Source organism: Penaeus chinensis, chromosome 35, assembly GCF_019202785.1.
Source record: "Penaeus chinensis breed Huanghai No. 1 chromosome 35, ASM1920278v2, whole genome shotgun sequence".
Taxonomy (NCBI): Eukaryota; Metazoa; Arthropoda; class Malacostraca; order Decapoda; family Penaeidae; genus Penaeus; species Penaeus chinensis.
The window spans coordinates 5140167-5156832 of record NC_061853.1 but is presented as its reverse complement, the minus strand read 5'-3'; the positions used below and the strand labels follow the sequence as shown (position 1 = coordinate 5156832).

Sequence of the window (16666 nt, the reverse complement as noted above, 5' to 3'; positions counted from 1 at the left end):
CTGACGGATCTCATCAAAATAAGGGGGGAGGCGGAATAGTATCAAAGTCGCTCGGCAAAAGATTAATGATACATAAGCAGAAGTTAAAATCTGCATTGTCTACATACATATGTACACATTCATTTGTGTCAATGTGCTTCTCAATATATATAACTGGATTCTATATATACACAAATCAAATACCTTGTCTATGCATGTAAGATTGAATGTTTGTGTGAGCACTTGCAGCACTTGAGAAAAAATATTAAATCAGACTGACTATAAAATAATTATGTATATGTACACATATGTATACATACATATACATGCATGTATACATACATATATACGTGCATGTGCATAGATATACACACACCTATATGTATATGTATACAGATGCAAACATTTTCTTGGCTAAATGACTATGAGAAATTAGAGGAAAGATTCAGTGCATGCTTATGGTGTTTAGGGTCTTCAATGAGCCTTTATGACTCATGCTGCTTTTCTGAATCCTTCAACTTTCCCCTTCACGAAACACAAGAGCACTGAAATGGCTACTGTTTTCTACATCACCTAAATGCCATAGAACACAGAAACATGTAACAATTCTTGCTTCACAATCCAACATGCATCAATAGTACAAGTTCCAGTATTTTTTCCACTTAGCAACTCTGACCATGTGCACTAAGTATGGCCTATTTTCTAGATGCCACAGTGATCCCCTGAATGGGTTCTCTGCAGCAACTGCATGTGTACATATATAAAATAGGTTTTTGATATAAAAAATGTATAAAAAAAAAAAAAAGTGGAGAATCAAAAAATAATAATTGACAACAGACTTCATTCCTCACAATTATATCAAGCTGTCATTTCTAGCCTTGGCCTTACTATGTAATATTATTAGTAATAACAAAAAGCATATGGTACCACCCACCACCAACCACTAAGGTTCCCCTTAATGAACTTTACTCTCCCAAGTTGTAGCCTGTTTGCATGTTTATTGACTTCATGATATCTCTTCATAAACTCTAATCTGTACTTTGATCTGAATGTTGCTACAGCCACATTTACATAAAGGACAACATATGTAACCCAAGCAACGAGGGACACAGATTAAAGACTTGCTGGGCAACAAGCAGGTCACGGCATGGGAGTAGAACTGTAAGGGGGGTGGTGAAAGTGGCAGCAGTGTTAATCGTGCAGTACCGTACCTCCCGCAGGTGAGGCCCCATAGGCAGCGGTTAGCGGCGACGAGAGTCCATGCATTGCAGCAAACGGGGAGGCTAGCACACCGGGGGCACCTACAATATTGATAGCACACCCTGAGGCTGGGTCCACGAGCCCCTACCACACACACACCCTCTGGCAGGGGAAAACTGTCTCTACTTCCAGCCAGAATCATACAATCCCTCATCACAAAATGAAAAAAAATACAGGATGTTGGAAATCTGAGGGCATGATTGAGAGTATGAAAATGTTTTTAATGTACATTTTTCAGACTCATTATAGTGACCTCAAACTTTCACACATTTGCACTGTCTTTTTTTCCATTTCCAGTGCTGTTCAGTTGAAGCAGCATACTGGGATGGGCTTCATTAGGTGAGCAGAGACCGCTGTTCCCACAAGACCCCTAACTAACACAACAACAGTGCACAACTAACAACATGCCCACATACACCCATCTGGTACTCTATGTAAAGTACTAACCGCTCTGTCGCTCTCTGAATCTACTTTGCTGATAGTTCTACGTTTGGATTAGTGCAAATCAAAAAGCTCTTTAAATGACTGCTTCTGTGAATCCCAACGGCTACAATTTGAAATTAGATAAGCATAGCTTCCAAACCTACAGAAGCTTTGGGTCTAGTATGAGGGCGAGTGTGTGCCAGTGTGTGTTAGACAATGGTGGTCACGTGCACTCGGGTCATGTGTGGCAGAGGTGCTGCTACGTACGGACATCACAGGGTTTACCCTCCAAACACCACAAAACTCAATAAAAACCAACACACACAAAATCACTTTTCTTTGTTTCCAAAAGTGTCCCCTTTTCTGCCAAATCAACTAGACTACTGTGGTTTTTGTTCAGTTTTGGGGAGGCTGCAGGAAACCAATGGGTCACCCTTTAAATGGCATTTTCTCTCTCATCTTTCTAAGGATGAAATTCTGGGGATTACATAGGGACTGTTTTGGAAAGGTTTTTGGAGTAAAAACAAATACAGTAATAAAAAAAAAAAATAAATAAATAAAAAAAAAAATAAAAAATATAATCAAACCCCTGATACAGCTAAATCAAAAATTTATCAAAATTCTGAGGCAGACAAAAAAAAAAATTAAGAAAAAATAACCAATAATAAATAATTCAAAATCTTTAGTTCTTGTCCTGATTAGTCTTGTTTGGTTTTTGTTTTTTTTGGTCATTGTACTGTAAATCACAATGTTTGTGAAATCAAATAAACACGGTATATAAAAATCAACGAAAAACGCAATGGGAAATGTCCAGCAGTGGACAGAGGAATGGAGAGGAAAAGTTGGTAAGCAGTCTGGTAGAAGAGAAGAGGGGGACAGGCTGGTGAAGTCTGGGGAAGAGGAGTCCAGAAGAGAGCAGATTGGGGTCCACCTCAGCCCACACCAGTCAAACTCAAGCCATGGCAAAAGCCTCAACATCTTACGTTAGTCTTATCTACTTCTAACAAAGGTCAACTTCTTTTCTAAAGAAAAAAGACTTATTAAGGCTGCAGTCTTGATTAATGTTTACCTATTTACATCAACTTTGGCAAGAGTATGACACGGTGCTGGATTTATTGGTGAATAAATGGGCCACTTTGCATGCAGGGTGGCCCACGTGGGAAGCAGCCCACATTGCGTGCAGGGAGTGGCCCGCTTGTTGACCACACTGCAGAGCAGGCCAGGCCACTTACCACCAATAGCCAAGGCAGAATCCAGGGCAGGATCGCCTGTAGGAAGGTTAGGGTTGGTGTAGTCTCGGGACTTGTCATTGTTGTACTTCACATTAAGGTTGCTCAGCTTGCTGTACTCAATTCGGAGGGTGCAGCATGCATTGTAGATATTCTGGCCATCCAGTGTCTGTTTGTATAAAAATAAAATTAAGATGCATTATGACGTGTACTTTTTTTTTTTTTTTTTTTTTTAATCTACTACAGGTGAAAATTTTGATATTACTATCAGCTCTTCCTATTTATCACTCATATTACTTTCTAAAAGGCTATGAGGGGTTACATATTGCAGAAACACCTTTACAGTACCTAGAATGATCCCTTGAATCTATGATGAGAGCAAAAAAAAAAAATCTTAAAAACAATGATTGCCGAAATATGTAGGGGATATTCATTTCTTTAAACAGAATCTTATTGGTTATTTACATTTCTGTAACTTCTAAAAAAAATAACCTACGAAATAACCAATATTCATAAAGAATGAAAAGATTACTTTCACTTTGATACACATCAAAGCCTTACCATTTTGGCTGCCTGAGCTGTGACAACATCGGGATACTGGATAAGAGCTTGGAATGTGTCTGAAAAAGAGAGAGAATTATGAAAAAACCTGATCCATACCAGTAAATAGACACCACCTAATTTTAGTTCTCAGTCATGTACCCACAACTTGGTAAATTTCCCTGCTGTCCCTTCTTATCAAATCCCTCATCTATTCAAAAGATCCTAGGGCAAGTCAATGGAAACCCCCCCTCAATCATACACAACCTTTTTAAACCTAACAAAGAAGCTGACAATTAGAAACTGGCTTGTGGGCCCTTCCTAACAGCATAATGAAATGCACTAAAATAAAGTATGAGGGCAGTGGTGGCAGTAGGAGGGTGGCTGGGCAAGGGACTGATAAACATGCTGGCGGAAATAGAACCAAGATAAACACGCCAGCCATCTGGTGCTCCCTTCCTTACCCTATTCCCTTTACTTCTAACCAGGTACTACAGGAACTGCCACACACACAAACAGGGCACCATACATACAAAATTGTAATATTTACTGACAAAAAGTGGCTGACTACTATTTGGACATGAAAAACTCTATTTAAGCTGGGACTGTTCTGGTGTAAAACTAATCATCAGACTCTACATTCCTATCTCAAAAGTTTCATAATTCCTGAATAATTCTCAAACCTAAAATCATATTAAGTGTACACTCCCTACAGAATAGTAACAATGCAGAACCAATCAAATTAGACAAATGTATAGTTAATACAACTTGCTGGATAATGAGGAAATTTTGGTAAACTTAATCCTGTACAATATAATACAACAGATCATAATATAACTTACTGTTTTTCGTGAAGGTGACAATCTTGAGCACTTTACCAACACGTGAGAAGATCTGGAAAGTATTGTTAAAATATAGTTAAAAATTATAACATCAATTCACCATGGAGAAAACCCGAACAAACACAGACAGACAGACGTGTGCACACACACACACACACACACACACACACACACACACACACACACACACACACACACACACACACACACACACACACACACACACACACACACACACACACAGACTTCAAGTAAATAACCACTGTCATATTTCTACTTTATCTGACACTGTTTTGAATCTGGTGGTTGACTAGTTTGCCAGAAAGCCACTCCTGAGCTAAAGGCTCTTAGGAAATTTCATTATGGAATGGTTTATTTTCGATAAACAAAAGGGGTGAAAAAGGGAAAGTGGGAGCTAACAAAAGGAATGGGAGGGAAGGGGGGGGAGGAAGAAGAGGGCAGAGATAATAGAGGAGAGAAAATTGATAAGGAAGCACATTCTCTATCAGTTTAAAGAACCTTTGCATTTTATCATGCTGAAAAACTAAATTTGTGGGGGGTGGGAAGTGGACAACCTATATTCCATAAAAGTAACTTCTTGTCCATTAAATCTGGAAATCACACTAAAATCATCATAACTAGCAATGACAGTTAACATAGCAAACTCTTACACTACCACTACCAACTTGCTCTCATACTGTACACCCATCCCAGCTCACACAATAAGTTTAATTAAGCATAAATGAACGAACGCTGCGCACACCGCTCAACACCTGGAGACCAATTATCAACTGACTTCAAGAGACATCTTCAAATGTCTCTCTCATATTGCACATGAGGAAATTCATTGTCATTTGAAATGAGGAATGTAAAATTATCATTGAAGAATGTACTCATTGGTGTCCTTACAATTGTGGATAAACAAACACACAAAAACAAACAAACAAACACACACACAAACACACACACACACAAACACACACATAAAGACAATCTCCTTGTAAACGTGCACAATGGTAAACTGCAATAACATTCTATTCCTCAAAATCTGAGTACCGATTACCGATTACTATCGTTTCTATACTGAAAGTGGATTCGAAAACCATCATCAATTTCTCTTAAAACGGAAAGCATTACCGCCGAATGTCAGTTATAATGACCTCGGACACGTCTTACTTCCGCTTCGGATGACGGTGACCGCGGGAGAGTTCAATGGCTTTCCGGCTAAAGTCTTTTAAGCGTGTACAAACGTTCGCGAGTGCGAAGCATTCCTTCGATCGCTCGCGCTCAAGCAAAATGCGTCTCCGTGTCTTGCATCAGTTTCCGTCATTCAATCCATTAGGGCAGCACAGCGGGAACTACCCCCAATGACCGACGGCAATCTTGAGCCGTCGTATACTCAAAAACACTCGTATATATTCTGCTCGACACACACGACTTGCAAGCGTTTGCTTTTGAAGCACGCACTCTCGCTCCTCTAATATTCAACAGATCGCGCATGGAGCCACGAAAAATGCTCTTTGTAAATGATTTGTAGATCAGTCGAATCTGACAAGCTATATGGTTAACAAGAGTGCGGGGAGGTGGTAACCAAGGTGGTAACCAAGGCACATGCATTAATGTATAATGGGTACGGAGCGAGGTGCGGGTCGTGTAGGTACGGTGTGAGGTGCTAGGCAGGTGCGGCCCGGTGTTATCGATCCACACCTGAATCCACCACTAACATGCACCAAATATCCCGAGTCTAAAATATAATGGACCTGAAGCTGTTTCCTAGGCAATATACACCGGAATAAAATAAATGAAACTGATTGTAAAATACGGAATGTTCTTCTTCCCGGAGTTCTTAGCGTACTTGCGAAAATCCTAGTGTTATCCCATACACACCGTGTGCGTGGTCGCCGCTTTTGGTTACAAACTCCGTGAAAGATAAATTCGGCAAAGTGCATCTGGGGACAATCACTATCATAACGAATGATACGAGTTCCGGAGAAAAAAAAAAACGAGTGGTCAGTCACCCACGTACATTCTCATCAAACAAACTGGGTATGAGGCAACTTACCTGATACAGGACATCAAGGGTGACTGGATAGATCATGTGCTCGACAATGACCCTGAGCACAGTGTTGGGACCGCCCTGAGTGTCCGTCTGATTGACCAGGGCCTGAGCAGCCTGCAGCGCCGCCTGTGCACTAGGGTTCTGCTGGGAGATCAAACATTCATATTTTCACTGAATGACACAAGGAAAGGCACTCATTGTATAAGATTGGAGAAATGTAAAAGGCGAGCTATTTCCGAACTCGTTCGTTGGTATAGCTCCCCATTTTACAAAAGCCACATTTACGATATTCATTACAACATGCGCTGCATTGTTGAATGAGACGTTTAACTTTGTTACATAGTAACTGTTTGCCGGTAGGAATTCCAGAAGAGCTAACCCTCACTGACATTTTATCTATTGTAAAACAAGCATTAGGATAGTAATTAATATTGGGCTTGGATGAATGAATCTGCAAATAACAACATGAACATTCCCGTGTCCCTCCCTACAAATCTGGCCCACTCTAGGATATGCGCACATGAACACGTTCATGTGCAATGCCCCTTTCCTTCCGTGCAGCTCCACGTCTACCAGTAACATCATCTGCTTGTGGCGAGGAAGTTACACGTGGAGTTGCGAGTCAGGACTCACCGCGTTTGAGTGAGTCTGGTCGGTCTTAAGCTCCTTGTGGTTGGAGAACTGGACGTAGACGGCGCGGCCACGCAGCTGGGCGGTGCAGTTAGTGAAGTAGTTGACCATTGTGGTTGCACTAACTTCATCGGACATCTCCAAGAAAGCCTGCGAATAAGAATGGGGGGGAAACGGTGTAATGAGATAAACAAGCAATAAAAATCCAAACGCAGACGAGGGGGAATTAGATAATCAGAGAGAGGGAAACGCGAACAGTCAAATTGGGACTAAATCAAGGGGAAGAGCAAAAAACTGAAGAATGATTGCATGCAAAATTTTTAGTTAAAACAGGACACTGAAACGGGGAAAAGGAAAGAACGGAAGTCAGGTAACTTACGAAAAGACAATAATAATGTATTCGTATAAAAACAAGCAGTTAATATTTACCTATTTGATTCCTCTTATCCAAACTATAAAAATGATTCTATGAAAAATACCGGCTAAAATAAGAAGCATTTCCCTCCTCTAGGCGAAGCAAAGCAAGGTCGAACATGTCCCGGCAGATCAGATGACCTGCCGCGCACGAGGTCGCCACCGAGCCGCAGCGGCTGGCAGCGGCGGCGACCTCCGTGACCATCGACCAGTTAATCAAAACCTGCCTTGCGTCAAAACCACACGACTTTGGGAGATGGCACAGCGTTTCAATATTTTTTCACGCCTTATTTCTTGTATTTCCCTTCTTCGAGGTTTACTTACCTGGTTCTTGCCCTTGAGCACGAGCACGTTGGTGACCTTGCCGAAGGGAATACCCAGGTGGACGATCTCCGCCTCGGTGACCTCATTGGGAATGTTGCGGATGTGGATCACGCGGGACGGCGCACCGGGGTTTTTCGTGTCCAACTTGACCTGCAAAAGCGAAAGGTAGAAAAGGGTTAATATCCAACAAGAACAAAATCGAAATGCAACCAATATCACACATTTAAACCCTCCCCCTCCACTACTCCGCCCCTCACCGCTCCCCCTCTCTCTCTCTCTCTCTCTCGCTCTTTTCCACACCAAGCTTCCATAAGGGATAAAGATTAACGGCCCTGCAAATACAGCTCCCTTTGTTGGTACTGGCAAGAACGAATGGCCGCGGAGGGAACGTCTGCTGCTCGTAACCATCTCCTCCCCTTCACTCGTATCTAACACTGCGCCAAACATTTTCTAAACGGAGCATTGGATTCATAAGCTTGTGTGCAAGTGACTGAAAAAATGCTTTTCCTGTTTTGACGTCTTGCAACCGAAATAAGCTCCAGCTACCTTCCAGACGTGTGTTTTGGTATTGAAATTCTAACATCCCTCTCATTGCGTATACAAATGCAGATTCTGTTCTATTTTGGCCCAAAAATGTTAACGAATTCAATAAAACAATCAGCCCATGGAACGACTGCGTCGCCCTCACTACTTTGCTAGTTTGACCAACTACAAAACGCGTACAGTGAACGAAGACCAGGAGCGACAGGAAAGCACGTAAAGCTTCCCACGAAAGGGCACCAGCAGCATCAGGAGCATCAGCATCACCTTATCAGTTATGCTCAGTGGACACAGCACGGGAACGGCTGGCCCTCGAGTCTCGTAACTACAATGCCGTGGAAATGAGGGCTATCACTCCTCCTCTCCTCCCTCTCTTCCTCTTCTCATCTGCCTCATCACCACTCCCTTCATAATCTGAGTTGCGTGTGTTTGATGCACTCCGAACCCACGCACGGGGGGGGGGGGGGGAGGATTCAATAAGGTACCCCTATTAGAATACAACAAAACTATCCCCTGAATAAATGCAGAACACTTCCCTCTGACTGACTACTACTGCATGTCCCTTGTCACTCCGCCAAGACGAGAATTACACATGAAACCACTCGTTCAAGAAAGTACAGCAAACACGGATGCTTCAAAACCAACCTTCATTACACCACAAATGAAAATAGTACCGTGTAGTGTAATGAAAAAACAAGGGGTTATGAAACATCACGTGCACCTATGGATACTTTACTTCAGTCCCCCTAGTGAAGTCACGAATCTCCGTTATATAACCCCCTGCTCCTGTGGAGTGAGCAAGTAATGAAAGAAATAAAGAAAAAAGGAAAGAACAAGGGAAGAAGGGGCGGGAGGCGAACGCGGGCGGCGCGCTGGATCCGAGGCACCCGGCGATTCCCAAGCTGACCGTTCTCACCGGCACGTGGACATGAATCCTAACATTATATTCATGAAGCCTAGAAGACAAAGCACGTTGTCTAGTTCTCCCCATTTACCTATAACATGTATCCAAACAGCAACATAAAAAGGAACTAGGAGGTTACGAGGCATAACTAGGTTACCATCTTTGCCATGAGATATCCTATGCTAACTGATTCAGTCAAAATGTCTGTTTTTTAACTAGGCACCATCATTAGTGAGAAAATAGTAAGGGTTCTTCTATTATGCACACTTACAGTAACTAATTCTTACTTGCTCAAATTATTGTTTTTGTTATAGCAAAGAAATGCTTTTAAAAAACGTTTCTCCTAACTTGACATTAAATGGAGCATTCTCAAAGGACGAATGCCCTACCATCCCCTACCATACAAGCCGTACCTACCACCCCGCGTTTACGACCTATCCGCCAGTACCTGTCATTCACAAACGTTCTAGGCTGCAGACGCGATGGTTGGACTCGCCAAACTCTACCAAAAGAGCGGCTGCTGCACCAACCCCTTCAGGTCGGACCCGACGACCCTCCCTCTCCCCTCCCTTCGCCCGCACTGCTGCTGGGTCTACGTGTGTTCTTTGTTCCATGAGAGAGAGAGCGAGTGAAAAAGGGCATGTACAGTACAAGAGAGCGTGCGGCTCTTACCTTTTTGGCGTCATTGTTGTTGTCGGCGTGGTTGGGCGCAGGACTCATAACGGAGCCATTGCTCACCGCCCCGGTCTGCGCCAGCAGCTCATCAGAGCCACGCTGGAAAAGGAAAAAAAGGCACAAGTTAGTGTCAATCATATTTTGAAATTTGAGGAATAGGTTTTACCCTCGTGTGTGTGTGTGTGTGTGTGTGTGTGTGTGTGTGTGTGTGTGTGTGTGTGTGTGTGTGTGTGTGTGTGTGTGTGTGTGTGTAGTGGAAGTAATGGGGAAGAAACGATCGAACGGGAGAGAGGGAGAGGAGAGAGAGAGAGAGAGAGAGAGAGAGAGAGAGAGAGAGAGAGAGAGAGAGAGAGAGAGAGAGAGAGAGAGAGAGAGAGAGAGAGAGAGAGGGGGTGAAGAAGTGAGGAGAGGAGACTAGACAGAATGTGTAAGGGAGGGAGGGAGGGAGGGAAGGAGGGAGGAAGAGGGGGCGATAGGTGGGCCACGATCGATAATCAACAGGTTGTCCAAGGAGTGAACAACACCTCTCCACACCACGCTACCCTCCGTTACACCGAAATGTGCACATCCAATATTTCCGCCGACGTCGTCACAGCTTACCCCCGGCCACGCCTCGAGTACGCCTAAGAGTTTCCATTATCCCGGCTTTTGTAACGAGACTTGATTACCGAACCTCCATCGACATCTCGCATCATCAACGGCTGCTCTTCGCCCTAATGCACGCTACAGCTACGCCTTTCGCCCACGCTCCTTGGGACACGGGGCTTGGCGATGCGTAATAGATTCGCTCGCAAACCTCGTATAGAAAATGAGGAAAACAAATTCTAGGACGCTCCAAGTAAAACTTAAGAGAGTTCATGTCAGACGGGGAAAGGAACAAAAAGAGTAGTCTGAACTCGAGCGCTTTCGGAGGTCTTGAAGCTGTTCCAATATTTGAACTTCTTGGCGTCACTACTGACACAACATCGCATGCTGTGTAAAACAAACAATGCAGAGCAACAAACATTCAATTGACGGAAGCGATGAAACCAACTTGATACTATTATGCCATTCTAATTTTGTCGTTTGGTTGCGGTAGTGGTACGCTAAATTTGCTAGCAAGAAGTTTGTTTTAAAGCAAATATTCCCTCAAACCATTCCAAACCTTCTCACGCTTACACTGCGAACGAATCGAGATAATTCATTCAATTTCCCCCCGACAGTACAGGAGAAAGCGAGGCTCGAAAAGGAAATACGAAGGCAAGACATACAAGCTGATGCAGAAGGCAGGATCAATATCACCTCAAGCCTAAACCAGATTTGGTCATTAACCTTAAGATCAATACATTCCCCTCCCTCTCCCCCTCGCCTTAGCCAGCAACGACTGTCCTAGAGCGTGTAAGGATACTAGGAGCGTGCGTGTGCGCTCGGGTAAGGGCGGGGCAAGAAATACAAATCAAACATTCTGAAAACCAAGGGCGACCACAACAGACTATTGCTGCCTATTTCAGGAATGTTCCTGTAAACATTACGAGCGTGTTAACATGTCCCGGGCTTGCGTGCCTGCTGTGTAGGAGACGCACACGCAACGCACAAACGAAAACCTAACAACGCAAACTAAAGCACAGACCAACTATTCGAGGACTAATGAGCAAGCAGGAACCGGAGACAGAGGAGACGGAGGCTGCGGCAATAATTGCTGGATTACCTGATGTTAGCATATGGATGCTGCTCCTAGCAATTACCTGCGGATTATATCCCGGGGAACAGCAGCGAGGAGGGGGAGATGCCTCTTCTACGATATTGGGTACTGCTTTATGTGCGTTAATGAACTACAACCGGCCCGTAATACCTCATCCGTGACGGGGTTATTACCTAATATACCATAGAGACCGCACTCTTCAAGGAAAGCCGAAGCGACTTCCGGACACGCACACACATAGTATCAACAAAAAGCTACAACAAATCCTAAAAAAAATGAAATCTTTTGAAGCTGGTGTACCGCGAGATATGATAATCGATCCGGTAACGAGATCTGCTGCAACACTTCACGAGATACATGGCCGTATAAATAAATATATGCATCAAACAAATCATTTTTGGACCCGGACTCATCCCCTGCATTCTCCATCCTCTCCCCGTCCCCCCCGCCCCGTGTCACCAGGGTTTGAGGCAAGAATTTCAACGCGTCAATTTAAAGTGTATACTCCCTTCGTGTGCGGTCAAATATTGAAAAAAAGGAGAAGATAAGAGATGAAGCGAAGGAGGTGGGATGGAAGCGGTGTTGGTGTAAGAGGGAAGAGGGGTGAGGGCAAGATGAAGGAAGGAAGGAAGGGATAAGTCGGGGAGAGGGAGGGAGATATAGAGAGAGACAGTTTACGAACGACCAGCGCGAAGCTCCACCACCGTCATAGCACACCAAGCACACTTCCCTCCCCCTGGCGCGTCCTTCCCCGGCGAGAGACATTAACCCATTCCCAAGACAACCAAGTCAGCTGACAGCATCGCGGCCGTTCGGTTGGACACGCAGCCCGAGGGAGAAGCCGCCGCCGCCGCCGCCGTCGGTACCCGGGTGTTGCAGTCAACGACCCCGGCGAACCACACTGAAGGACGCGCCTATCTATCTGGCAGATTTCCTGGAGATATTTTCCCGAACAGAGAGAGGAGGGGAGGGAAAGATAGGAGGAGGAGGAAGAGAGACGTAAGGGGAGAGAAAAAGAGAGGGGGAAAGGGGGAAAGAGAGAGAGAGAGAGAGAGAGAGAGAGAGAGAGAGAGAGAGAGAGAGAGAGAGAGAGAGAGAGAGAGAGAGAGAGAGAGAGAGAGAGAGAGAAAGAGGGGGGGAAAGAGGGGGAGGGGGGGAAGAGGGGGAGGGGGGGAAAGAGGGGGAGGGGGGAGAGAGAGGGAGAGAGGGAGAGAGGGAGAGAGAGAGAGAGAGAGAGAGAGAGAGAGAGAGAGAGAGAGAGAGAGAGAGAGAGAGAGAGAGAGAGAGAGAGAGAGGAAACTGTTCGCGACATTCCTCCCCTATCAATCCACTGCTGGAACTCTGCCAACACCTTCCAGGGGAGTCACGATCCTCTCCTCGGCCCGGGCGGAGCAGCGTCCTACCGGAACTCGCTCGCTGCTCGTCCGTTCGTTCGTTCGTTCATCCGTTCGCTCCCCCCATCGCAGCAGCAAAAGCGGCAGAAGCGACGGCGGCGGTAACAAGGACCCCTTTAAACCCTTCGACAACGGACACGTTTTCCTTTTCCGGATGTGCTCGAATGAATGACGCGGCAACAACTCTCCCCTACTACTCTCTGAACAAGCCAAACAACACAAGACAAACGCAAGGAAGTGGAATAAAGGGAAAGATTGAACACAATATCCAAAAGATTGTCTACAAAAGTACAATAATAGGAGAAACACCCGACAATCTTCTCTACGCGACGTCATTCAGCAGGAAGAGAAACTTGGGTTTGGGGGGAGCGGCTCGACAGAACGGTCCACCTTGAACTTGACCTCACTCCGCGACGGGCCAGTACAGGAAGCCGCCGCCATTAAGATCCTAAGCCAACACTTTAACGAATATATGCAGATATGCGTGTAAATATAATTACACTCAATATGAATACATATATATATATATATATATATATATATACACACATATATATATCCACATTCAAACAGCGTCAGTGGCATATTTTACATGCCACAGCATACCGCTGTCTTAATCTACCCGCTGTTGGCATGGTTTAAAACAATGAACGACAACCTCCCGTCTCGTTGAGCGTGCACGTGCATTGCAAGAATTTATCTCGTTAAGATGAGCGGGTTGTAAGAGGCTGCGGTCGGTTAGAATACGCCAACACAACCAAGAGCGTGCAAAGGGGGCTTGTGGTTGAAGCGCGGCCGGAAGTGGAGTGTGTGAGCGTCAAGCCACATTGGTTGTGTTCAACATATGGTCCAAATGTATTGTCGGGTTCTTTCCACCGCTCGTGTGTGCTCGAGTGCATGCTGGAGGATGGACGTCTTTCTGTCTGTCTCCCATTCGCTCTCACACAAGCACCTTGCAAGCATGAATTCACCACCTCGAGGTAATGTGGCTTTTTTTTTTTAATTTTTTTAATTATTTTATTTTTTACCAGCGCCGCGTCTGTCGGAAGGCGAGGCCTCGCGTTCGGCCTGCGAGGATACCATCTGTCGCGCTCGTCGTTCATTCACTCCCGGGATGCCGCCACTGTGGCTTCTCTAATCACCACCTCAGATTTAGGTATACATTACTACTTTTATTCCAGTAACATCTGACGCATGCGAATTGTGAGGGCAAAATCGAGAATAGAAATTAAAAACAATACAATGACTTTGCTAGTAAGTGTGGGACGAGAGGAGTGTGAGCCGAATTTTCGGAACGAACAGGTAGTGATCCCTTGGGGTAATGTCCCGCCGTCACGCTCCCCTCCCCCCTCCCGCCTTCCGCACCTAACTGCCGCGCCGCTTCCTTCAAGAACTCAAAAACAAGCCTAAAGTTCCTCAAGTATCACCCCACCGCCATCGCTCGCACCTCAGACATCGATTATCACCGTCAAAAAGCTGCCTCATTAATCCTTTCCGCGGACACTATAGGACGTGTAATTACCGCAGTCGCTGTGGACCAGATGCGAGCCAATGTTCGGTGGACGATAATTAATAACCGACTCTCTACCTGACGGTCTTGCGGTTGGCGCTGCGTTCGGCGGCCACCCACACCGCCTACCGCGCCCAGCGAAGACAGGAAAGGGACGGGAAGGAGGTGGGCGGGCGCTAACCACAGGTTATAGAACCGGGAGTCGAGGGAGCGAGCGAGCGAAGGACGCGGGAGGCGGAGGAAAAGTCGCCTCCCACTCTCGCTTATGGTAGCTCTGCTGTGCCCATTGTCACAACCTTATTGTCCCATCCCTCTCCCCTCTCCCTTCCCCCTCCCTAACACCACCGCCGCCGCCGCCACCACGCGCCCGAATCGAATCCAACTTGCCTTATCTGCCCGTTTGAAGTTGCTGCTCCGCGGAATGATACGCTATCTATTGTTTCTATTGTGTCTTCGTGCCTACCAATGTTCGTTCGAGCACACCAGCACCAAATTTTGAAAACTCAAATCCACGAAGAAGAGAAGAAGAAGAAGAAATCTGGGAGGTCGTGGATCCCTTCTTTCGTGGAGCCGATCTACTCGTCCAGACCTATCCCAACCGCGAAGTGTGCGACAAGAAACACGAGGCTACTATGAGCTTTCACCCGATACACACGTTCATACGATCTTTCCCCGCGATAAGGCGGCCGAGACCAGCAGCCAGAAAGGAATCCGTGGAGTGAAAAAGGAGGGTAATGTCAGCCAGTGGTGGTGGAGGTTGTGGTAGAAGCCCGCCGGCCGCGGAAACGTCAAATTACTCACAGCCGGCTTCACCACCACCGTGACCGTCGCCTCCTCATAACACTCCCACTAGTTTAAACCACCATACAGGTTCAGGCTGGGGGGACTCTCTCTCTCTCTCTCTCTCTCTCTCTCTCTCTCTCTCTCTCTCTCTCTCTCTCTCTCTCTCTCTCTCTCTCTCTCTCTCTCTCACACACACACACACACAACACCTAACTTGGAATATCCTAACGCAAAAATCCGCCACGTTCGTCAGCCACAGCGACCTACGAATACCATCTTCACTTCTCGGATGAACAAAAGCGGACATCGGCGCCCTAAAATCGGACTAGCTCTCGAACCTCCGCTTTCTTCCCTAAAATCCGGCTAGCTTTCGCACTTCGGCTTTCTTCCCCGAAACCTCCCCTGAATCATCTCCTGACGCCAAATGGTCAAAGCCGCCGACCTCGGCAGCATTCACAGGCCAGGCAACCATGTAGCCTAGCAGAGGAATCACAAGAGGTGTTGGTGTAAGTGCTGTCACCGGATATCCTGTCAGTACGTACTACATCCGTTACCACAACATAGTCTTTATGCCAACAACAAAAAACGACAAGGTAGGGAAGGCCACGAGGCTGCGAGAATGTGCTTGAACATCGTCGATAGTAAGGCAGCTAAGGTAGGTTGAACTGTGTCTGTATTTGGGTTGTGTGAGTGTGAGTGTGAGTGTGAGTGTGAGTGTGAGTGTGAGAGTGAGTGAGAGTGTGTGTGGGGTGTGGTATGTGCAACACGCGTGTATGGTACACGTAAGCCTGCCGTTTCACCGACGAGTTTTATCAAGTTAAAATGTATATATTTTTTCTCTTTTTAGCGGAGCAGTGTGTAGCAGACCGGCCGGTCGGTCGTCAGCGTGGCAGGCAGGCAGGCAGGCAGGCAGGCAGGGCTGACGAGAGCGGTCTCGGGTTACTGGTTTGTGTTTCACCTTGGGCAATATCTTTAGGACGGTACGCCTTTGCATGGCCGCTCTCCTTCCACTGCACTTGCTCATCTACTTACATGCATTACCCTGACACCTGTGCTTCATCGGCAACACTTCCTTACCTGTGGACAAAAGAGAAAAAAAACGTTAGAGAATGGAGTCATAAATTAGTCTCATACAAGGAGTACAAGTGCTATAAATATGTATTACTCTTACATTCTTAAATACACGCACACACACACACACACACACACACACACACACACACACACACACACACACACACACACACACACACACTCACACACATATATATATATATATATATATATATATATATAAATACACATCAACATGTGCTTTGTTATGAACATTACTTAGGCATGATCAGAACGGCAACACTGGTATATGCGTGTACCATTATTCTTAACTCGTCTAATTAGAAAACGGTAACCTAAAACGAACAGCTTGTGACACGCCGCGAGAGCCGAGATCAGGACCAAGTTCGAGGGCCCGCCGAAGGA

At 45.6% G+C, this 16666-nt stretch overlaps 1 protein-coding gene across 21 annotated transcripts in view; it reads right to left on the bottom strand.

Moving 5' to 3' along the window:
* LOC125044253 (polypyrimidine tract-binding protein 1-like) overlaps positions 1 to 16666 on the bottom strand; it is a 146270-nt gene that overhangs the window by 14046 nt on the left and 115558 nt on the right. For 13 of the 21 annotated variants that reach the window (XM_047640823.1, XM_047640828.1, XM_047640827.1 and 10 more), the window contains 8 exons: positions 9817 to 9918; positions 7701 to 7850; positions 6966 to 7112; positions 6336 to 6476; positions 4274 to 4325; positions 3453 to 3511; positions 2895 to 3060; positions 1191 to 1280 (listed from right to left, as the gene is read on the bottom strand). In XM_047640823.1, coding sequence (XP_047496779.1) covers positions 1191 to 1280; positions 2895 to 3060; positions 3453 to 3511; positions 4274 to 4325; positions 6336 to 6476; positions 6966 to 7112; positions 7701 to 7850; positions 9817 to 9918 — 907 coding nt within the window. Of the gene's footprint in view, positions 1 to 1190; positions 1281 to 2894; positions 3061 to 3452; positions 3512 to 4273; positions 4326 to 6335; positions 6477 to 6965; positions 7113 to 7700; positions 7851 to 9816; positions 9919 to 16219; positions 16241 to 16666 lie in introns of those variants that run through there. The other 8 variants (XM_047640816.1, XM_047640817.1, XM_047640814.1 and 5 more) reach the window with 3 other exon arrangements.